This window comes from Bubalus bubalis, chromosome 7 (genome assembly GCF_019923935.1).
Source record: "Bubalus bubalis isolate 160015118507 breed Murrah chromosome 7, NDDB_SH_1, whole genome shotgun sequence".
Taxonomy (NCBI): domain Eukaryota; kingdom Metazoa; phylum Chordata; class Mammalia; order Artiodactyla; family Bovidae; genus Bubalus; species Bubalus bubalis.
Window position 1 is genome coordinate 92,476,857 of NC_059163.1, and position 24,331 is coordinate 92,501,187.

The 24,331-nt window shown below is 43.3% G+C and overlaps 1 protein-coding gene across 2 annotated transcripts; it reads right to left on the reverse strand.

The window, feature by feature from the left end:
* Positions 1 to 1,430: 1,430 nt before the first annotated feature.
* On the reverse strand, positions 1,431 to 20,858 carry LOC102410846 (cytochrome P450 2U1). Of its 2 annotated transcripts, XM_006061875.4 has the most exons (5): positions 20,224 to 20,839; positions 8,342 to 8,977; positions 6,421 to 6,582; positions 4,702 to 4,869; positions 1,431 to 3,968 (listed from the first exon to the last, which is right to left on the reverse strand). In XM_006061875.4, exons 1-5 carry the CDS (start codon positions 20,711 to 20,713, stop codon positions 3,793 to 3,795), a joined length of 1,632 nt encoding a protein of 543 aa, XP_006061937.1. In that variant the 5' UTR covers positions 20,714 to 20,839; the 3' UTR covers positions 1,431 to 3,792. The 2 variants fall into 2 exon arrangements, with proteins under 2 accessions (XP_006061937.1, XP_025146109.1); XM_025290324.3 differs by lacking the exon at positions 6,421 to 6,582 and having other exon boundaries at positions 20,224 to 20,858.
* Between the last annotated feature and the right edge of the window lie 3,473 nt (positions 20,859 to 24,331).

The following is a 24,331-nucleotide window of genomic DNA, read 5'->3' on the forward strand; positions in this document are numbered from 1 at the left end:
AACAAAAGAAAAAATAGACTGCTGCTGCTGCTGCTAAATCGCTTCAGTCGTGTCCGACTGTGTGACCCCACAGACAGAAGACCACCAGGCTCCCCCATCCCTGGGATTCTCCAGGCAAGAACACTGGAGTGGTTTGCCATTTGGACTTTATCAAAATTGAAAAGTTTTGCATCAGTGGTCCTCTGGCCAGAGGTGGAAGAGATGATGGAAACTGAGGATTTTAATAAACAGGGTAACTGTAAATAACGAGGAGGTCTCTGGAGGAAATAAACTGGGTGATAAATCAGAAGTATTTTATCCAATTATGGTATTATAACAAAAACACCATAGACTTGAGATTTTTACAAGTAAATTTATTTCGTATGGTTCTGGAGGCTGTTTAGTCGCTAAGTCATGTCTGACTCTTTTGTGATACTGTGGCCCACCAGGGTCCTCTGTCCATAGGATTTCCCAGGCAAGAATGCTGGAGTGGGTTGCCATTTCCTTCTCTAGGGGATCTTCTGACCCAGGGATCAAACCTGCATCTCCTACATTGATTGGCAGATTCCTTACCACTGAGCCACCCTTCTGGAGGCTAGAAGTCCAAACTCAAGACATCTGCAGATTCGGTGTCTGGTGACAGCCTGCTTCCTGGTTCTTGGACGGCTGTCTCTGCACTGCGTTCTCATATGACACAAGGGACCAGGCAGTTCTTGGGGCTCTTATAAGGACCCTAATCATTCATGAGGGCTCCACTCTCATGACATAATCACCTTCCAAAGATTCTACCTCCAAATACCATCACACTGGGGATCAGATTTCAACTAATGAATTCTTGGCAAGGAACACATACATTTAGTCTATCCATTTCCATCAGTTTCCATCATCTCTTCCACCTCTGGCCAGAGGACCACTGATGCAAAACTTTTCAATTTTGATGAAGTCCAAATAGCAGAGAGTTCTCAGGAAAGGCCACTTTAGATTGGACTTTAGTGGAAGTCGTGCCTGAGGAGGTGACCTCTGAGCTGTAACCTGTAGGAGGAAGACTGGGCCATGGAAAAAGACTGGCAGTGGGCTCATCTAGAGGAAAAATCCATAGGGTGGGGTATTTTAAAAACTCGTTTTCCTGAGCTAAGAAGTGTAATTGAGATAAGCACTTGATACTTTGCCACCATGGGCTTATACAGATTCATCCATCCTTCAAATCATGCAGGATTTTGATGTGGGAAATAAGAAACGTGGGCTTTAAGACAGCCCTGAGAGTAACTGTGTAAAAGAGAGCATATTTTAAAAGAATTATCCTCCTGCCTGGAGATCATGCTTATATGTGGCCATCTCTCTCTCTTTCTGGAGGTCTGTTCCCTCTTCCACTTCCTAACTTGACATCTGGTAAGAGAGAATTTTGCTTAGCAACTGAAATAAAACCCCAAAAACCCAGAAGTGACACTATCTTAGTTAAAATTAAAAGTTTAATAAAAACATCAAAAATCATGTTCAAGATGAGGACTAAAAGTAGGTATCAGGCAGAATTATAAAACAAAATACTATTCTTTTTACACTTCAAGTAAATCATAAAATACAAAATCGTAAAACATCAACACACGGGAGGAAAGCACTAACAGTCTTTGCAGTGATTTGCCATAAACAGATGTTTTTAAAGTGCTACAGTTTAAGGCATTATGTTTTAAAGTTTAATAAACATCTTATTTCAACATACTCTCACAGAAGAGTTTTTTTTCTCAAATTAGCTGCAAAGTGTCTAGGGAATACTGAAAATGTATTTATAAATTGAGGAGTAATAAATTTGCTAATGCAGAGTTAATAGTGCAATTCCAAAGCATATGCAATTCCAAATGAGGAACAAACTGCCCTGCTCACGACGCAGGGTAACCCACACCATCCATCCAAAATCTGCACAACAAACTCTCCATTCATTCACAGTGCCTAGGTGTTTCATTCATTAGGTTTTCTATTTTAATTAACAAAAAATGCTCAAAGCACCTAAAGATTGGCCTGTATGTCATTTATCCATGTTGAAAATGCAGAGAGATAGGCTGCTATGGGATCTAGTGGAGGAAGTACCAAGAAGTGGTACAGGAAGAACTCTCCTGTTATAAACTGGTAGGTTTGAAACAAACAGTGGTACTTCTTATTAATAACTACAGGAAGTCCTTAGCTTCTCTAAGCTTGAGCTTCATAGCTACAAAATATCATCCTGTGACTGGACAGTCTGTAAGAATTACATAAGTATTCAACTGAAGCATAAAGTATGTTGCCAGAATGAGGAAGGCTCAAAAAGAACAGCTGCTCATATTATATCACAATTCCTTCTATATACGGAATACAATGGGAGAATAAAGGAAAGGCCTGGCCACTTTTGGGGCATGTTCTCTGTGGATAGGTCTGCTCTTCATTGTCTAGGACTGCTCAGACATTTATCATCCTGGCTTTGTGGCAGCAAAAAAGGCCAGTAGCACCCCCATGATTGTGATAACGAAAAACACACCCCCATATTTCCAAACACCTCCTGAAAGAGGGCGTTACCTTTTTCGAGAACTGCTCTTTCAGAAGGAGCTTATTTATTAAGAAACAATTTAGTTATCTTAATAAGCAAAAGAATGCCTTCCTGTCTTTGCGAGTCTTCAAGGATGAGATAATGTTAGGCCTAGTGGCAGGAAGGAAGAACAGGAAAGGAACGTGCAGTACAGCTCAACTCCTTCCCTTATAAATCCCAGTATCAAAATTCCTGAGCTCACTATTCAGGGCTCAAGTTAAAAGCTAGAGCTACATCCTTGTGGGTAAAGACAGCAGAAAGGAATCCTGCCATGAAGCCACTTCTTCATCTAGGCTCACTGTTGATGTAGTTGAAATAGAAGGCAGACACATACATTCAGACCATATCCATTCCTCAACATACTGAACAAGGGTTCTCTTCATCCTATGTCTACAAAAAGTAAAAACTAAAATCGTAAAAGGGTAATGATAACAAGTCCCCTAAAACTGACATAAAACTCTGTTCCAAGATAAGTTCTAATTCATTGTCACTCAAGCCCACATCCTTCTCTGATGAAGTATTAAAGTCTGAACACCACTATCATGTTGCCATGGGTCTTAAACAGGTAGGTCTTCCTTCTCCCGGATTTGTTCTCCAGAACTTAACAGCATCTTAGTGATGTCAGTAAAGATATGGGGCATTTGACCATCGTTCAAGCCGAGATGAGTGTCTGTAGTAGCTCAGTGGTCAAGAATCTGCCTGTAATGCAGGAGCCACAGGAGACCCAGGTTTGATCCGTGGGTCTGGACGATCCCCTGGAGAAGGGAATGGCAACCCATTCCAGTATTCTTGTCTGGAGAATTGCATGGACACAGGAGCCTGGTGGGCAGTCCATAGGATCACAGAGTTGGAGACCACTGAAGTGACTTAGCATGCACACATGCATGCCAAGATATGAGGCAGGTTTTTTTATCACTGCCCTCCATGTGGAAAGACTGAGGCACTGAGAGATGAGATGAAATGCCCACTGGTGGAGCCCACTGGGCATAAAAATCTGTATCGCCTACTTCCTCATCCACTACATTCGTCGCAATCCCCCAAGTCACATGCATTATTGAAATGGCTGAAGTTTCCTGCAGAGGAACCCCCCCCTCAAAAGGAAAAGTCCCACATGTTCTACCTCTTTTCAATCTCTCTCTGATCTGAGCCCAACCTAGATTTTCAGAGTTGCCAGATCCACTGTCAATTACAGAAGGAAGACTCTGTTTAGAAGGATGTGTATTTACATTCTCTGCACCATCTCTTCATGGAGATGTTCTTTATCTCTTTGAAATGATTATATTAAATGGATGTGGGGCTAAAGTTAGACCATATTTCCCAGTCAGGATTGGCTTTGAATCCTTAGGCAAAACAAACGTGAAACTCTGCATTAGGCTCACGAACATCAGGAACAACTCCATCTTTGCCAGCTGCTCTCCCATACACACCCGCTTCCCTAAAAATAAGACCAGAAAAAAGGGATTACAAGAGCACTCCTTTTCCTACCTCAAAAGGGATACATTTATACAAAAACTCTAAATTGAGTGTTTTAAAGGCAGACACAGAGAGGTTTGAAATAAAACTGCCACATATACCCCAGGGCTTCCCAGAGTCTACCAGAATTTTTACCAAGTTCACATTTTAGCTGACTCCTCACAAAAATCTATGCTCATCCTAGATAGAAACTGGAGATTGACCCAACAAGGCGAGCTACCTCGTCTCCTCCATACCTACTTATCTCTTTCCCTGCTCTTATCTGGAAGATTGAAGAGAAAAGACATCACATGAGAATCTCCGGAGCATTCCTTTTCTATAGAAAGAAGCCTCCTTGCCCTCATCTAGGGACCTAAAAGAGTAACTGCTGAGATCAAAGATCCCATCCTCTTACCCACCATTCAGGCAGGTTGAAAGCTGCTCTTAACTCTAATAGGTCTCTGGGACTTCAACAATCACTTGGACAATGCAAAAAGGAAGATTTCTAGTCACATTTAATGATTTAAAATCAACTGCTTTCATTTTTTTAAATATGAAATGAACATAGTGGAGATGCATTATCTAAATTATTTCTCTCATATATTGGCTTGTCAAGAAAGACACATTTTTAAAACAATATCATGAAATAATAAAAGATTCTTCCAGTTCTACTTCTTTCTTAATTATACCATTAAGAAAATAAAAGTTTAACTGACCTATCCCAAAAGGAATAAACGTTTCCTTTTTCATAAGTTGTCCTTGATCATCCAGAAATCGATCAGGGTAGAAATCATTTGGTTTCTCCCAGATGGCTGGGTCTCTGTGTACTGACCATAGGTTGGGTAATATTATTGTGCCTTTAGGAATGGTAAATCCTTGGAGCACTAAAACAGAACAAAACCACAGAATCATTCAACATGCTTTTACTAATAGCTCTCAGTAAACATCACTGTTTGAAAAAAAAAAAAAAAAGAGCTAGTTATGTATCTAGGTTCTTAAGCTGCTGAGAGTAAACTTTCAGGTACTTTGAGGGCAGGGAAAAGACCTTATTAACTGTCATCGTCTCCACATGATCCCTAGACCCAGCCTAAGACAGAGCACAGGAGCTGCTCTGATGCATGCTGAGTTAATAAATCCAATCAAACCATTAAAAATTATAATTAAGAGAAACATTAAAATAGAAATCATGTGGCATGTCAAGTAAACTGTTCCAAAAAATTATAAACTCCTCCCTGGTGGCTCAGTGGTAAAGAACCCACCTGCCAATGCACGAGACACAGGTTCAATCCCTGGGTTGGGAAGATCCCCTGGAAGAGGGCATGGCAACCCACTCCTGTATTCTTGACTGGAGAATCCCATGGACAAAGGAGCCTGGCAGCCACACTCCATGGTGTCACAAAGAGTCGGACATAACTTAGAAACTAAACTCAGATGGTAAAGAATTCGCCCGCAATGCAGGAGACCTGTGTTTGATCCCTGGGTTGGGAAGATCCCCTGGAGAAGGGAACAGCTACCCACTCCATTCTTGTCTGGAGAATCCCATGGACAGAGGAGCCTGGCAGGCTACAGTCCACGGAGTCGCAAAGAGTTGGACATGACTTAAGCGACTTTCACTTCTCTTCACTTCAGACAACAAAAATTCTTATATATAATTTACAGCTCACAGAGTCTTTTATGTCCACACAATAATGCAACGAAGAGGGTAAACTAAAGGGATATAACAGGACGTCAGCACTGGCTCTCACCAGCCGACAAGATCATATGTACTTTAAACAATGCCCCAAAGATGCCGCACATACTTCGTATCTAATTTCCACCCAACTGGTGAGTGATCCAATGTCATTGATAAGTGATTGCCTCCTACAATTGTCTTATAAGTAGATGTAAGGCCATTTCATCACAGGCTGTCTCCAGAGGACAACTCCTGGCTATGAGGGACATTTACAGTCTGAGAGCCTATATGTCACTGTAGCTGAGAGGCTGAAACATGTGCCCTCGGAATCAGAGGGGCTCTTCTAATTCTTCACCATTTGTGCTTCAGCTGCAGAACTGTTAAAAACGATGCAGGATAATTCCCAGTTGAACTCCTTAATTCCCAATTTAGGCTAGCTCTTTGGAACCTCCAAGAACAGGAGGACTGAGAGGGACCTTTGTTAACTATTGTATCTGCCAATACAGCCACCTGAAAGGGCAGCAGAATTTGCCTGACCAGTGTACATGAGCATGCTCTGAAGCCGAGAGAGCTGTTTACCAGCCAGCCAGTGTTGGAATGCCAGCCAGTACAGCAAACAGGGGCAGCGAGGCTGAAGCATCCCCTGGACATTTGATTATCCATGACCATGACAAACCCCCGCTGCACCCTCACCTCAGGTCCTCTGGGTGAAGGGGCTGGGTTCCCCTCAAGGGCATTCCAAGGAGGAAGGCCCTGGACTTGCCTGTTTTCTCTGAGGTCATGTGAGGGATGGAGAGCGGCACCACAGTGCTCAGCCTCTGCACCTCCATGATGGTGGCTTCTGTGTAGGGCATCTGCGCCTTGTCAGTGAGGGAGGGGGCGCGGTCAGCACCAATGACCCTTGCAATTTCTTCATGAACCTTTTCTATACAAAAAAAAAAAAAAAAAAAAAAAGGAAAGCAGAATCCAAAGGATAAGCCAGGAGAGACTGCCCTCCCATGCACACTTCCCATCACCACACCTGCACAGCTGGGAAGTCGGCAGTAGAAGCTGACTTAGTCTCCGTGAAATGAAGCACTGGTCAGATATCCCAGTAGAGGCAGCTGGTCCCAGGGACTCTGTACCAGCCTGGGACTCTTAATGGAGCATGGCAGAGCAGACAGAGGGGCCAAGGGGAAGGTGCACTGGATTCAGGACCAGTCTGAATCACTCTCTCGTATCAGCTTAGAACTGGCTCTCTAAACTTTTACCTGTGATGACGTGTGACAGCTCAACATGACCCCCAGTGACCCCACCTCTTGGTGGTCACATCTTTGTGCTGTCCCCTCCCACTTTATACCAAACTGGTCTCTGTGATCAACAGAATATGGAGACGTAATGGTATGACCATTCTGAGCTTGGGTTAGAGTTGACCACCATGGCTTTTGTCTGGACCACTCACTCTCGGGTCATTCACTCTGGGAGAAGCTGGCAGCCAAGTCAAGGTCTGAAGGGCAAGGCCTGCCAGCAGTCATGTGGGTGAACCATCTTGCTAGAGGATCCTCCAGTCTTAGTCAAGTCTACAGGTATTTGTCACCCCGGCCAACATCATGATTATAATTTCATAAGAAATCCTATGCAGAACATCTGGGCTAAGCTGCTCCAAATTCCTGATCCTCAGAATCTATGTGACATAATAAATGGTTGTTCTTTTAAGATGCTAAATTTTGGGATAATCTGCTACTCATCAATAGTTAATGAATGTGGGTAGGCAAAATCCCATCTGTAGTAGGCAGACAATGGTCCCCCAAGATGTTCATAATCCCTTAGAACCTGTGAATATGCTATCTTATATGGTAAAGGGACTTGGATTAAATGAAGGACCTTGAGCTGGGGCAATCATGCTGGATGTTTTCGGTGTGCACAGTCTAATTACATGGGTTTTAAAATTGGAGAACTTTTCCCAGTTGAGTTTAGAATCAGAGGGAGATACGACTACGAAAAAATGGCCAGAGAGATACAAGATTGCTGGCTTCAAAATGGGAGCAAGGGGGCCACCAGCCAAAGAAGCTGGAAATGGCAAGGAGATGGATTCTCCTCCAGAGTGTCCAGCAAGGCATGCAGCCCTGCCAATGTCTTGATTTTAGCTCACTGAGACAGTGTCATACTTCTAAGGTACAGAACTCTAAGATAACAAATTTGTGTTAAGTCACTAAGTGTGTGGTTATTTGTTGCAGGAGCAATGAATACACTTCTTCCCCCTGTCCTTCCACTGTGAACTTCCACTGATATTCACTACCTACTGGTATTGATGTGGTGGAACTAGCTCTGTGACCTTGCAAAAACCACAGAACTCTGGGCCTCTGGTCTCACTTTCAAAAAAGATGGATGGGTTCAGATGATTATGATTCAACTCTAAAAGAGTCTTCTCTAAAGTTCTTTCTTCATCCTAGATTTCACACAGAATCAGACCTGTAGAGATTTAGAGCAGATGCATGCAAGCTGTGGCCTTTGTGCCACTGTCTAGAATCTTGGAGTTTCACTGTTAACACCTTACCAATTCCCTATGAGATGCAAGCATTTCCATTTTGTTTTCCAGCCTGAAGACGTGGCTTATTGATAGGAGCCACAGGATCACCAAGGTTGTTGATCCTGATTTAAATATCCTGGTTTTGCCATGAATAAAGGAAACATCTGTTTATTACCTTGAATGTTGGGGTGCAGTGACATATACAGGAGGCACCAAAGCAAAGAGTTAGTTGTGGTATCAGTGCCAGCAATGAAGAGATCGCCAATGATATAAAATAAGTAATCTTCATCAAAACCACTATTGCTATTATTTTTCTTCTCCTCCTCCACATGGAGAAGATACATGTCTATGAAGTCCTGAGGGTTCTCTACATCCAAAGACTCTCGATGGTCTTTGATGATTTTTTTAAGGAAAATGGTTAAATCCTTTTCAATCTGTCTTAATTCCTTAAATGGTCCAAAAGGAAGGTAATAAAGCCAGGAGCATATGTTGACCAGGAGGAGCTGGGTGTTCAGACAAACTTCTAAGGCTCGTGACATAAAATCAAGCATTTTCTTAAATTCACTATTGGTGTAATCAAAGCGCCGACCAAAGCACAAAGAGCAAATGATGTTAGAGACGGCGTTGTTGACAATGGGGAAAGGATTGAAAGGGGCATCTCCGTGCTTTTGCATTTCCTCTTTCACATATTTGAACTCCTCAATAATCTTGGGCTCCAAGCTAAGCTTTCCCAAGCCAAAATGACGAAGAGTTGAATGAGAGAACTTCCTCTGTTGTCTCCAGACTGGACCATAATGTGCAAATACAATCCCTGCAAAAAGAAACCAAGTAAAGAAGGTGAGAGACAGCAAAGCTTGATTATTAATACTGAAGAGGACCAACCATGAAGTGGACTTGTATTTCTCAAGTCACTTGTGCAAAGCCCATATACATATAGATAAGGACCACCAGCCAAGAAGAACGACTGGCAAAATTTAGTTATCCAGGTAGTGTATGTTTCTAATAACAAAAATTATATCTAATTTCACTAGAAAACTTTGCTAAAAAGCTTATTATTATAATTCTGGGTGAAATACGAGAAAACAAGATTCGATTTCTAGAGTTACCTAAATTTCAAAATCTTATTTTCTTAAAGTGAACCCAGACTTAGAAAATATCTCAAGCTGCTGCTGCTGAGTCGCTTCAGTCATGTTCGACTCTGTGCGACCCCATAGACGGCAGCCCACCAGGCTCCCCCGTCCCTGGGATTCTCTAGGCAAGAACACTGGAGTGGGTTGCCATTTCCTTCTCCAATATCTCAAGCTAGGTACACACATATTCTAAATATTATGAACAGAAGAAGCACAGTAACAGAGCACACATGAGGGCAGGGATAATATCTGAGTTTGCTCATCATTAAAGTCCAAACTTCTGACATAGTGCTACATACAGAGGAGGAGCTTGTTAAGTATGCGCTGAATACATCAATGACCCAACTGAATTAGAACAGTGCTCACCAAAGCTTGGATCAAAGAACGGGCAAGTAATCTAAAATGTCTGTTGTTGCAAACAGCCCTAAAAGCCTCCGAACTCTAGGACATTCACAACCACAGCTTATTTGATTCTCACTTATGTTATAATCTTTCACCATCAACCCCAACAGAATTGCTCTCAGATGTTGTATCAAATTGTTCTCAAATATTCCTTGCTTCCTGTCACTTATTTCATCCTCCTCTTTTCCGTGGTGTGCTTTATTGTTTCAGCCAGCTCTCCTCCTTCCTTCCCATTTTTCATCTACTTCATTCCTGCTACCTTCAAGGACATGCTTCATTCACTTAACGAATATTTCTGAATGCCTACTATGTACCAGACACTGGGATGCTGTGAATACAGCTGAGAATGAAATAAAGACCTCTCTCAGTGGTCTGTCTATGTAAAAGGATTCTCAATTAAAAAAACAGTCATATGGTCTGTTTTGAATGATTTATCAGGTTCATTTTCCTGCCTGGAATCTTCCACACATCTGCTCAAATACGATCTTCTTTCTAGGCCTTTTGTTTAGGTGTTTCATGACTTCCATTTGTCATCATCTACAAATTTTTCTAGGGGCTTCCCAGGTGGTGCTAGTGGTAAAGAACCTGCCTGCCAATGCAGGAGACGTAATGAGACACGGGTTTGATCCCTGGGTAGGGAAGATCCCCTGCAGGAGGGCAGGGCAGCCCACTCCAATATTCTTGCCTGGAGAATCTCAAGGACAGAGGAGCCTGGCAGGCTACAGTCCACGGGGTCAAAAAGAATTGAACGCAACTGAAGTGTTGCAGCGCACCGTAGAAATCTTTTTGGACCCTCCTGTGTTGAACCCATTTCCCTGGAATCTATGTCTTTTTCTTCTTTCACTACTGAATTTTGTTGAAGCCTATCCTCTAGTAGTTTCCTGGGAAAGGATACATCAGAGACAGATTTTCTAACGATTTTCAGCACATGTATTAATTGTACCTTTCCCCCTCCATCAGAATTTTGAAAACATTGCTAACAGTATGTTGATGTGTCCTAAAATACACATACCTTCAATGTGACTGCTGCTGCTAAGTCGATTCAGTCGAGTCCGACTCTGTGCGACCCCAGAGACGGCAGCCCACCAGGCTCCCCCGTCCCTGGGATTCTCCAGGCAAGAACACTGGAGTGGGTTGCCATTTCCTTCTCCAATGCATGAAAGTGAAAAGGGAAAGCGAAGTCGCTCAGTCATGTCCGACTGTAGCGACCCCATGGACTGCAGCCCACCAGGCTCCTTCGTCCATGGGATTTTCCAGGCAAGAGTACTGGAGTGGGGTGCCATTGCCATACTGCCAAACTCCTCTCCAAAGTGGAGAAAACCCCAAAAGTGTGCCTACCAGAAGTATATTAATGATCTCTTGTCAAATAGTTGCCATCATTTGGCAGTTATCGACATTTTATTTTTGCCAATCAGAGGGCTGAAATGTATCTCATCTGATTTTTATCTGCATGTCCCTGACTGTTACAGTGAGTTGGAACAGCTTCTCATATGGCTTTTGCCCAAGTTTCCTATTCTGTGATTTGTGCTTATAAACTGTGCAATTTTCTTCTTATACATTCTACATGCAAAGCAGATACTGTCTTTCATCACATGAATTGCTTTTTTTCATGTTTTCATGCTACTACTTGATAAACAAGTTTTAAATATGAAGGTAGTTGCATTTACCAATCTTTTCTTAGTGGTTTGTGCTGTGTATCTTATTTTAAAAATCTTTTCCTACCACAGGTTCATAAATACAACTATTTTCTTGTAAAATTAAAACATTTTGCTTTTTGACATTTAAGTCTCTATAGCCTACCTGGAGTTTATACTTATGTTAGGTATTCCTGGAGAAGGCAATGGCACCCCACTCCGGTACTCTTGCCTGGAAAATCCCATGGATGGAGGAGCCTGGTAGGCTGCAGTCCATGGGGTCGAGAAGAGTCGGACACGACTGAGCGACTTCACTTTCAGTTTTCACTTTCATGCATTGGAGAAGGAAATGGCAACCCACTCCAGTGTTCTTGCCTGGAGAATCCCAGGGACGGGGGAGCCCGGTGGGCTGCCATGGGGTCGCACAGAGTCGGACACGACTGAAGCGACTTAGCAGCAGCAGCAGTAGGTATTCCTACTTGTTGTGAAGAAGGAATCCACTTTACCCCCTATTCTGATAATCTGTTATTCAAGCACCATTAATGGAACAGCTTCTCCTTTTCCCTACTGATCTACACCACTTCCTCTGTCATACATTTGCTGTATGCTGGCAGCTCCATTTACAGGTTTTCTAGTCTGCTTTCTTGTATATTGATGCCGTTGTTTAGTTGCTAAGTTGTGTCCAACTCTTTGGGACCCCATGGACTGTAGCCTGCTAGGCTTCTCTGTCCATGGGATTCCCCAGGCAAGAATACTGGAGTGTATTGCCATTTCCTTCTGCAGGGGATCTTCCCGACCCACATTTCCTGCATTAGCATGCCGATTCTTTATCACTGAGCCACCAGGGTAGCCCACTAATTTTCAGACCTTTATCCTAATAAAGGGTAGTGAAGGCGCTACAAGGGTTTCCCAGGTGGCTCAGTGTACAGAATCTGCATGCCAGTGCAGGACACACCCCTGGCTTGGGAAGATCCCCTGGAGAGGGGAATGGCTACCCACTGCAGTATTCTTGCGTGGGGAATCTCATGGACAGAGGAGCCTTGGGCTACAGTCCATGGAGTTGCAACGAGTCTGACACTATCGAGAGACTAACACTTTCACTTTTCAAGGCTCTACAGTCGCCTTTGAGATCCACTTTAGCTGCGGTCCACAAGTATTGTTTGCATGTCTTTTCAATACATTTGAAGTATAAAGTTTTTCTTCTGTTACGATTCTCTTTTGCCACCTAGGTTAACTGGCTTTTGCTGATTTTTTACATCAATGAGGCTTTTTAGTCTAGAATGTGATCAATTTTAATAAATCTCCAAATAAAGTAGGGAAGAATTTTTATATAAGCAATTGTTGGGTATGCTGCTGCTGCTAAGTCGCTTCAGTCGTGTCTGACTCTGTGCGACCCCATAGACAGTAGCCCACCAGGCTTCCCCGTCCCTGGGATTCTCCAGGCAAGAACACTGGAGTGGGTTGCCATTCCTTCTCCAATTGTTGGGTATAAGGTCCTCTTTTTTCGAAATTTTAAAAAAACTTTTAATTTTATATTGGAGTATAGCCAATGAACAATGTTGTGATAATTTCAGGTGAACAGCCAAAGGGACTCAGCCATACATATACATGCATCCAATACAATTGAAATTTAGCACTGTAAAATTGTCACTTTGAAACTAAAGAAGAAACAGAAAAGATAGTGATTTTTGCATATTGTTACATGACCTTATTAAATCTTTTTTTCATATGAAGGATGAGAGCACTAAAAAATGATCCACTACAGGTGATAAATACACTAAGCCTGCCACTGTAAGGTCCTTTCCAACAAAGAAAGCTAGATAACTGTTAGAATCAAATCTTCTTTATCCTTACCAAATTTTTATCTGCCTGATCTCTCAACTATTCAAATACTTTTGTTAAAATATTTTGCTCTAATGGTACTTGTCAATTTCTTTATGCAATTATGTAAGTTTTTGTTGTGTGTGTGTATATATATATATTTTTTTAATAATTAAAATACACAAAAATTTTAAGTATCTATGTTGTATATGCCAGACAACATTGTCAGCTACATTCAAATTTAGAAATATTTTATCTTCCTGGTTTAAAAAAAAGGGTTCCTGTTATCATCATGTAATGCATTCCTTATTCTTTCTTTCTTTCGTTTCGGGGCTGCACTGGGTCTTCGTTGCTGCGCTCCGGCTGTCTCTAGTTGCGGCGAGTGGGGGCTGCTCTCTAGGTGGAGTGCACAGGCTTCTCATCGTGGTAGATTTTCGTCTTGCATGGCACAAGGTCATATCTCTCTGCCCTCATTCCCCTCTCTACTTCAAATCACTGGCTGACCAAGAGGTCACTAAAATCCAAAGCTCTTCAAAAGCTTCTATTTTCTGCAGGGAAGGTGGTGGTGATAAGGAACTGGTCTAACTACAGTTTATATGCACTTCTAGCAATTGCTGTTTTCAGCTCTCTGGCTCATCCCTATCTCCTGCAATCACTGGTACCTCCGATTCCTGAGCCTTTCTGGGATTCCTTAGGAAGAACTGTACCACACTCCATTAGCACCTCCCCCTGCAGAAACCTAAGGGTGGTCACCCACCATTCTCTGAAGTCATTTGCCAATCCTGTCTCCGTTTTCTGTCTTCAGATGTTGTGGTACAGGGTTATAGGAACATTTCATCATGGATGGGGTAGGTGCTTCTGTGAAAAGTTCCTCTGGTGTAGTGTGTGATTTTTCAAGAAGGAATAAAAATTTATTAACTACCCCTGAAACTAGACTCTCTTTGTTTACTAAACCCCCATGAACTATTTTCTAGGGAACCACAGCTTAGTCACACTTCCTGTCTTGAGCCCAACCTTTACTGCTGTCAGCAGTCAGAGGCTGTGTTATTGGGCTCCCTTCTCTTTCCTTGGAAAGATATGGTCTCTCACTTAACTTCAGGATTGTATCCTAATTTTAACTGCCATCTAATTTAAGATGTCACATTGTCACATATGACATCTCTGGTCTGTCTTATTTCTCAAGGGATTTTATTTTTTGTTAGGTCTTCAGTCTGTGTCACCTACTCATCTTTCAAACTCTCACCTTTAAACTTATCTTTAAATCCATACATTTGGATTTTAGAAACATTTTATCTAGCAAAATGCCCTCTATTAGTTTTTCCAATATTTATTTAGGGTCCCCTATGTACCAGCTACTAAGGGCATATGGATTTAAAAGACACAGTCGCTGTTCTCGAGATGCTTTCAGTTTTTTGAGGAACTGGATAAATCAACAACTCTACTGTTCTATGCTGGACTCTACTGAAGTTGCATAGCATATTGAAATGTTGTATGGTGGGTTGCACTAAAGTTGCATAAGTGGTATGTATGGTATTGAGTTGTTGCATTGTTGGGCTGTATAGGATTGAACGCTTGTATGCTGGACTATACCGAATGTTCCATTGTTGGGATACATTGTATTAAATGCTGTATGTTGGAGGCTATTGAGGTTTCAGTGTAGGCGGGGGAAAGAGCATCCTGTCAGCTGAGTGAAAGCAGTACTTCTCAGAGAGGACATCTGGGTGATACTTCATTTGTAAATAAGGATGTATATGAAGGCACATTTTAGAAAAATAAAGAACTTGGGGAAAGTTAAAAAGGGGCTGGTTTATCTTTAGGGAAAAATTCAGGTTTAGATAAGGTGGGGAAAAGGAGGGAACCCTCTCAAGAGAGGCTGGTCCTTGGGCATTGGGTATTGACAGCAACTTGACAGATATGAGGACTTCCCCAGTAGCTCAGATGGTAAAGAATCTGCCTCACATGCAGGAGACCTGGGTTTGATCCCTGGGTCAGGAAGATCCCCTGGAGTAGGAAATGGCAACCCACTCCAGTATCCTTACCTGGAGAATTCCAGGGACAGAGGAGCCTGGCAGGCTACAGTCCATGGGGTTGCAAAAGTCGGACACAACTGAGAGACTAACACTTTCACTTGGACAGATATGAAGTGCAAGACGTAAGAGGTGTCCAAGGAGACAGTGTCTGAGAATGTCAGGGATGAGAGGCATGAGCTAGCTGACTATAGTCTTTATGTTTAAAAACAACATCAACTTGTCTAAGCACAATCATTTGAAAAACTCAAATAACTTTCCTACATGCTAGAACTCGTTGACAATGTGTTAAGTGAACAATTTCCAGCACATCACTGTTCATGAAACATTCCTTCTCTGCTAGTCTCACCCACTTTAGTAGCAAAATTCTTTAAAAACAATTTCTTGTAAGAAACATTTAATAACACTATTGGTCTCCAGTTCCTAATATCACCTTCTCTTATAGCCTACACATCCTCCTTCTGGACAATGTCACATTTTATAAGGTTGCCGTTGGAAATGACACTGAAGAGAGTGAGCAGGGAGTGAGGAATGCCTGGGCACTCCTCAAATCTTGCTGAGTCTCTCAGCCTTTCATTCCTGTGGCCGATCTCCTTCAAGCTGACCATGCCATCCACTTCTAGATCTATGAAGTCAACCCAGAACTCATCTGCTCCTTTATCCCTTGATGGGCATCTTGAGATAAATTTACCTTCTCCCGTTTTATTCTTCACCTTTGAAACAATTCCATTAAAAGAGTCCTTGACTATCTACATTTTCCTGTGCAGATGGCCTATTGTTTATTTCAAGTAAAATCTATAAGCATTTCCCTTGTTACATATGGTTCTTGCTTTACCTTCTCCTGTCAATCATCTTAACTAGCAACAGAAATTTCTTCCAGCACATTTGCCCAACATACATCCACCAGAACACCAGAGCAGCATCGCCTGAGAAGTCCTAGCTGTGTCTTGGGGGAATTAATACTTTCAGGTCAGACACTGAAGCAGCAAATTATCCTGGGCACCCAAGACTTTCCTAAATAAGGAGGGATCTAATAACAAGCTGTGATCCAACTAATACTTAAAAACTGCCTTGTTATATATAACAACTACCTTATATATGTAATAATAACCACCTTATTATATATAACTGGGAGAAGGCAATGGCACCCCACTCCAGTACTCTTGCCTGGAAAATCCCATGGACAGAGGAGCCTGGTAGGCTGCAGTCCATGGGGTTGCTAATAGTCGGACACGACTGAGCGACTTCACTTTCACTTTTCACTTTCATGCATTGGAGAAGGAAATGGCAACCCACTCCAGTGTTCTTGCCTGGAGAGTCCCAGGGACAGGGGAGCCTGCTGGGCTGCCGTCTATGGGGTCACACAGAGTCGGACACGACTGAAGTGACTTAGCAGCAGCAGCAGCAGCATATATAACTACCTTATTATGTATAATAATAAATGCCTTACAATATATTTATGTATAATAACTGCCTTATTATATTACATATAATATATATCTAATAAGGCAGTTTTTAAGTATTAGTTGGATCACAGCTTGTAATTAGATCCCTCCTTATTTAGGAAAGTCTTGAGAGCCTGAGATAATTTGGTGCTTCACTTAAAAGTATTAATTCCTCCAAGAGACAGAGCCTATTATACAGAGTGAGTGAGTCAGAAGGAGAAAGACAAACATTGTATATTAACGCATGTGTATGGCATCTGGAAAGACGGTGCTGATGAGCCTATCTGCAGGGCAGTAGTGGACACAGACACAGAGGACAGGCTTGTGGACATAGTGGGGGACACATGGAGAGAGCAGCACGGAAACACACACTACCATACACAAAACAGAGCCAGTGGGGATTCGCTGCTGACACATGGAGCTCAGCCCAGGGCTCTGTGACAGTCTAGAGGGGTTGGACGAGGGGGCAGATGGGAGGGAGGTTTAAGGGGGAGAGGACATATGTATACCTGCGACTGATTCACGTTGATGTATGGCAGAAACCAGCACAGTATTGTAAAGCAATTACCTTTCAATTAAAACAAAAAAAAAACTGCCTTATTATCGATTATTGACCAAACTATACATCCACCAGGAAGGACCTCAACGAAGAAAATCTAATTCTTACCTTTAAAAAATCAGGAGGAAAAGACAGACAAGCAACAAAAGTGACAATACAATGTGGTAAGTACAACAATAGGTGGTGCTTGGGTGCATGCATTCATTCATTTCTTGACTACCTACTCTGTGCCAATTAGTGGGGGTACAGTGGTTAAGATGACCTAAGTCTTTACCCTCACAGAGGTCACATTCTGGAGGAAGGTGGGGTCGGTAATAGGCTAAATGCTTTCAAAATGTTTAATGAATGAGTTTGGTGAAATATGAATGAGATTAAGTTATGATATTGGACAGTGTCTAAACTAGAAGTGAAAGGTGACATTTGACCTAAGAGATGATAAAGAGTCAGCCAAGTACAAAGTTATTCCAGGCCCAAGGATAACAAAACCCAGTAGCCTGAAGCAGTCACCAACTTGCCAGGAATCAGCTTAGTGTGTCCAAAGCAGACACTGTACTTGAAATGTACAAGGAAGGTGTGAGTAGAAAAACATAAAGTCCAAAAGGCAAACAGACGCCAGACCCTTTAGGGTATAGAATGGGGTCAGAAGCAATTGGTTTCAGTGGCAGAGTGACATGATTTGTTCTGATTCGTGACTTTTTGTTTTTCTTTTAAGAGATCCCTTTGATTGCTGTATATATGAATGATCGGAGCAGAAGCAAGCAGGCTAGTTAAGAGGTTTCTGCAGTAAGAGATGAGAACTGACTGTAGCTTGGATAAGCTGGAGATGGGGAAAAGTGAATGGATACAGCACACGGATGTATCTGCAGTAGGAACTGACGGGACTTATTGATTGACTGGTAGGGAATGGGATGAGAGTTTAACTGAAAACAGTGGTATCACAGAGAAAAGAGTAGCGCACCTCTGCCCGGGAGGGTAGAGAAATATGTCATAGAACACATCCTCGGAGAGGAGACATTGAAGCAGGTATGAGAAAACAGAGCGCAAGTGTTGGTGAGGATGTGGAGAAACTGGAATGTTGGCCGTTGCTGGTAGGAATGTAAAATGGCGCAGCTGCTATGGAAAATGGTATGGCAGTCACTCAAAAATTAAACACAGAGTTACCTATGATCAAGCAATTCCATTTCTGGATTTACACCCAGAAGAACTGATAGCAGCACTTTGAGCGGTTATTTGTAGATACACCACGTTCACAGCAGCATTTTTCACAATAGACTAAAGACAGAAGTACCCAATAGTCCATCAAGGAGGAACGGATAAAGAAAGTGCAGTGCAAACGTTAAATGGAACAGCAGTCACTCTTAAAAAGGAAGAAAATTCTCACACGTGCCACAAGATGGATGAACCTTAAAACATTGTATGAGGTGAAATGTATCAGTCACAAAAGGATAAATACTGCATGATTCCACTTAAATAAATTACCTTGGAAAATAGAATGGTGGTTGCCAGAGGTTAGAGACTTTAATGTTTCGTGGGTGTTTAGTGTTTATTTAATGGGTCTAAAGTTCCAGTTTTGAAAGATGAAGAGGGTTCTGGAGATAGCAGAGATAGTTTCACAATGTTATTGACTTAATGACGCGAAACTGTATGCTTAAAAATGATTAAGATGGTAAGTTTTATGCTATCTGTACTTCACCACATTAAAAAAAAAAAAGAGAGAAGAAAAGCAGGCAGAAGTTCTCCAGGTGGCCATGAGATCGGAAGAGAATTCCAGGTAGAAGCAGCAGCCTGTGTGAAGGCGTGCAGAGGGTGAGGTGTGGACTATGACATGTGTAATTTGTTTTTCAGTAATATCAAAATTAATGTTTTAAACATTAAAATATTAAGATCGTCTTTACTATTCATTTAAAATCCTGATGCAAAAATCTGGCTTAATCAGGGTCTAAAAAGCCTGAATCTCTTTATGCCACATTCCAAGAAGGGGAAGCAGCAGTTCATTTACTTAACAGTTACTGACTCCTACTTCCAGGTGGCACAATGGTGAAGTATCTGCCTGCCAATGCAGGAGATGCAAGAGACAAGGTGTTCAACCCCTGGGTCAGGAGATTCCCTGGAGAAGGGAATGGTAGCCCACTCCAGCGTTCTTATCCGAAAAATTCCAGGGACAGAGGAGCCTGGTGGGCTACAGTCCATGGGGTCGCCAAGAGTCAGACACGACTGAGCACACACACACACTACACTACTGCGTGCCAGGAAGGACAAGGAATTACTCTGTCCTCCTAGATGTCAGTCTAGTGGTGAAGGCACAACTTTGGGCCCAAGGTTATAAAATCCTGAAGTCTCAGGACTTATAACTGCAGCGAAGGAAAAGTACTTTTGCAATTAAACAAGTTCTAACAAGGGAGCCTAACCTACCTGCTGCAGAAGTGAGGGGGAAAAAAAAAAAAAAACTCCCTGCAGCAAAGACATTGAAATTAACACCTGAGTTAAGGATAGGATTGGCACAGATGGAAAAATAGTCTGGGACCCGTGCCGGCCAATACAACAGAGGGAACACTGATAAATAAAGGGCAACTGTGATATTCGACTGCAGCAGATAAGATGTTTACCAACCCTCAAAACTGCCCAACTTAGACTTCCATAAGCAGGAATCAGAGAGACTCTGAACCTGATGTATTAGTTTGTCAGTTGGCTCCTATCCTATGGGAAAATAATCACATTAAATTCTTGCACTCCGAAGGCCAACGGTGTAAATATCCCTCTCTCTTTTTAACCAGGCCAAAGTTTCTCGTAGGGAACACAGCCTGAAGAGTGAGGCTCCGTTCTGGGAAGGAGTGATTACTCCTGGGGTGGATGGAGCCTATCTCAGCGGGATGGACGGGATCCGGGAGTGGGAGGCGCGCCTCCCTCCACCTCAGGGTACAGGTGCGCGGCGGGCCGGGTGCGCGGCCCCAGGGGCACAGAACCCACAGCCTCTGCGCACCTGCAGCCCCAGCCGCGCGTTCACACGGCCCGTGACCCCCGAGGCGCGGCCCAGCTCACCCTTCCCCTTGGTCATGATGGAGGTCAGCGGCATCCGCGGGCGGTCGCTGAAGACCTCGGCCTGCTGCACCAGCGCCTCCCGCACGCTGTGGAAGTCGTTGAGGACCACCACCAGGTAGTGGCCGATGAAGAAGCTAAAGATGTTGCCGTACACACGGCCCAGGTCGGCCAGGAGCAACTGCACGCCCTGGCCCGAGGCATTCATTCCTCCGTTTCTCGCTCGGCGATACGGCCAGCTCTTCCTTCGGAGAAAACGCGGCAGCAGCACGAAGCCGAAGTTGCCCACCACGGGCCAGGGCGCGGGCCCGGGGGGGATGCCCCGCTCCGGGAGCCGCCACAGCCAGCTCCAGCCCAGCAGCGCGGCGAGGACGAGCAGCAGCAGCGCGCCGCCCGTGGGGTCCAGCCGCAGCAGCCCCGGGGGCGCGTGCAGGAGGCGCAGAGGCCAGGCCGCGTCCTCGGTGGGGGGCGGGGGAAGCCCGGGGGAGGCCATGGCCTGTGCACCGGTGTCCGTAGCCTCTTACCGCAGACCCCACGAGAGTCTCCCAGACACTGGTGTCGGGCCCCAGGGCCAACTCCCCTGGGCTCCCAGGGGCGGGGAGGAGACGCGGATGCCACTCCGGATTGGCTGCACCCACCGCCTCCGCCTGTCCCTCCAATCAGCGTCGCCCGAGCTGAAACGGGGACGCGCTCGCAACCGCGCTGTTGAGGTCTGCGGACCCGGCTGGGCTCGCGACCTGAAAGTTGGTTGCCTAAGCCCGGTCGCGCCCCTCCGCTGGGTCGGACTTAGCAGTGACCTACGCCTGAAAAAAATATACTCGCACATATTTACGCTCTGTTTGGTTATCGGACTTCCTGTGTCCATTGTCAGTTGCGTGCTTAAACCGTGCCAGGTCAATAGGCCCCTCTTATGACTCAGCTTAAACATTAGCACTTTTACCCTGAGCTGGGAGAGAGGTCCTCGCCCCGTCTCCTGGAGCAAAAAGACAGGATTGCTGCTTTATCTAAATCGGGATTCGGAGAAAGAAGGGACCCTTTCTTCCACCCAGAAACAGCAGGGTGATGGAAATGCAATGTGTAGAATTTGTAGATGTAGGTGACCAACGCTTTGGAAAGGATGGGTGGGGAATAGTCGAGAGAGGGTGGGGGAGGGCGGGTGATCGAGTAAAGCGCGTAGAACTTGCTGCAGGCGGTGGTAATATCTCTTTTGTGCGGAAAGTGAAAGCTCAGCGTGCGTTTCAGCGTGTGGCCGAGGTAAAGCACGAGACCTAATCCAGAAATTTGCTTGGAGGGTTTAATTAGCTAACAATATAAAAAGCAAATTGGGCGAGGAGGGGTGACAGTATCGTTCTAGCTATGATATCAAACCAGAAATGCTGAGGTTGGCATATTAAGAATTGTGTAATGCTTTCCAAGTCTGTCTTTAATTTTTCATAATTATGGCTCCTCCCTTTTTTCTGACAGCACACAGGATATAATTGCATTCACATTGTTTTCCTAAGTAAGTCTCTTCTGTGATGCAGCTAGGAAGTATTATGGGCTGAATTGTGTTCACCTGAAACTCATATATTGAAGTCCTAAGCCCGAGTACCTCAGAATGTGACTGTATTTGGAGACAGGGCCTTTAAAGAGGTAGAGTAAAATGAGGTCATGTAAGTGGGCCCTAACTCAGTATGACTGGTGTCTTTTTAAGAAGAGATTAGGACAGCAACAGACACAGAGGGAAGACCAGGTGAAAACACAGGAGGAAGATGGCCATCTACAAGACAGGGAGAAAGGACTCAGAATGAGATCAACCCTACCAACACCTTGATTCTTAGATTTCTAGCCTCCAGAAATTGAGGAGGTCTGTAGTACTTTGTTATGGCAGCCCTTGCAAACTAATTCAGAAAGGGAGCCCTTGTTCATAATACATACTATGGATAAATTATTTTAACATGAAACATATAGCTCATCCAGTGCTTCTTAAGGATGAATTTTCCCAAATGATATTCAGGCCTTTCTTGTCAGAAAAAGGAATACTGTCTACTTCATCCATCCTATTTTAAATAGAGGAATAATATAATAATCAGTAGCAGTAAAGGAAAGGAATACCAAAAGATCTTTGGGGTGGGGAGAGAGGGAAAGGAAGAGGAGAGGAGTATTAAGGGAAACATTTTTAAATGGAATCCCCAAAGATCATTTAAACCACTCACCTTTCCACTGGAATCCTTCCTGCTGGATTTCAGCCAGAATTGTTGGTAACAGTATATCCAAAATATCTAAGTACTATTATTTTGTTATCAAGAGTGGTGTTAAATCTTTAAAAGAGAGGTGTTAAATTACTCTATTTGTAAAACTACAATTGTCCAGCCGGCTTGTAATTCCCTGGGAGGTAAATGCTACACTGGATACCCATCCAGAGTCAGTGAACATGAACAGAGAGAGCTTACGGCTTAAGAAGAGTTTGCAAAATGCTAATGAAAGGAAAAGTTGAAATACTAATTATATTATTTAGTTGCACAACTCTACTCGCCATTTAAAAACTAAATCCTTCATTTCCTTTAGGTTCCTATGATTTGCTTCATATATACTCCTTCATACATACTTCCACATATGGTATATAGGTACTTCTATGCATGTTCTCTGAGCGTCCATTTGCCCTACAGGAAACTGGGTTAACCAATGTGCCTACATCAAGTGTAAGGATTACATGAAGTAATTAGCACAATGTCTAGCATTTAGTTCAGGCTCAATGAGTACAAGCAGCAATGGAAATAATTATCTCTGGGCCCTGACTCTACAGGTTGGTGGTACTGCCTTCCTTTTTCACCTCTTGCAACTTTACCTGCCTTTTCCAAAATTAGATTGTGAGACTGGCCAGTATATTAACTTGCTTTCTATATTCAGCCTTTCAGACTTGTATGATGAATAAATAAACTGGCTCATCTTCAATATTACCCATATCATTCTTCTCTAGTTGAATGTATTATGATTTTCCTGGAGAGGAGATGAGGGGAGGGAGGACCCTGAAAAGTATTGGTAGAAGGCAGAATCTCAATAGTAACAAAATCCGATTCTCAAAACTCTTTAAAGTAGGAGCGGAACATATAGTTTTGTTTACTGCCCAAACTGGTCCAGATGTCCTTCAACAGAAGAGGATGGGGATTCCACCTCTTTGTAAAATAGACTGCTGTACTTAGTTGCTTAGTTGTGTCTGACTCTGCAACCCCATGGACTGTAGCCCACCAGGCTCCTCTGTCCATGGGATTCTCTGGGCAAGAATACTGGACTGGGTGGCCATTTGCTTCTCCAAGGGATCTTCCTGGCCCAGAGATCAAACCTGGGTCTCCTGCATTGCAGGTGGATGCTTTAGCATCTGAGCCACCAGGGAAGCCCAAAATAGACTACTGCTGCTGCTGCTGCTGCTAAGTCGCTTCAGTCGTGTCTGACTCTGTGCGATCCCATAGACGGCAGCCCACCAGGCTCCCCCTTCCCTGGGATTCTCCAGGCAAAACTCATCAGTAAAAAGGTATAAGTTATGATACACCCCACAGCATGATGATTCTAAAAAACCACTATTCTGAGTGAAACAGCCAGGCATAAAAGTCTACATACTGAAAGAACTCATTTATAACAAGTTCTAGAAAGGCACGCCTAACTCATGGTGGTATAAACCAGGGCAAAGGGCAGGACTGACTGAGAAAGGGACATGAAACACTTTTCCAGGGGGTGAGGTGGAAATGTTCTATGTCTTGATTGGACATAGAATCTTGTTGGTTATCATGGGCCTACACATTTGTCAAAACTGAACTGTGCATTTCACGGAAGGTAAATTTTGTCTCAGTAAAACAAACTAAAAAAAAAAAAAAAAAGAAATCCAGTATCTTGGAAAGAAAAGACACAGGTGAAGTAAGAAGACTTATCTACCTATTGTGAAATGCATGCCCAATAAACATGTTATGGGATGTATTGTTATAACAAGAGTGACCAGTACTTTAGTATGTAAATAGAGATAAGAAAGAAAGTGGTTAAATAGTAACATTCCTCTTAAAAGATAAACATCAGTTCAGTTCAGTTCAGTCACTCAGTCATGTCCGACTCTTTGTGACCCCATGAATGGCAGCACGCC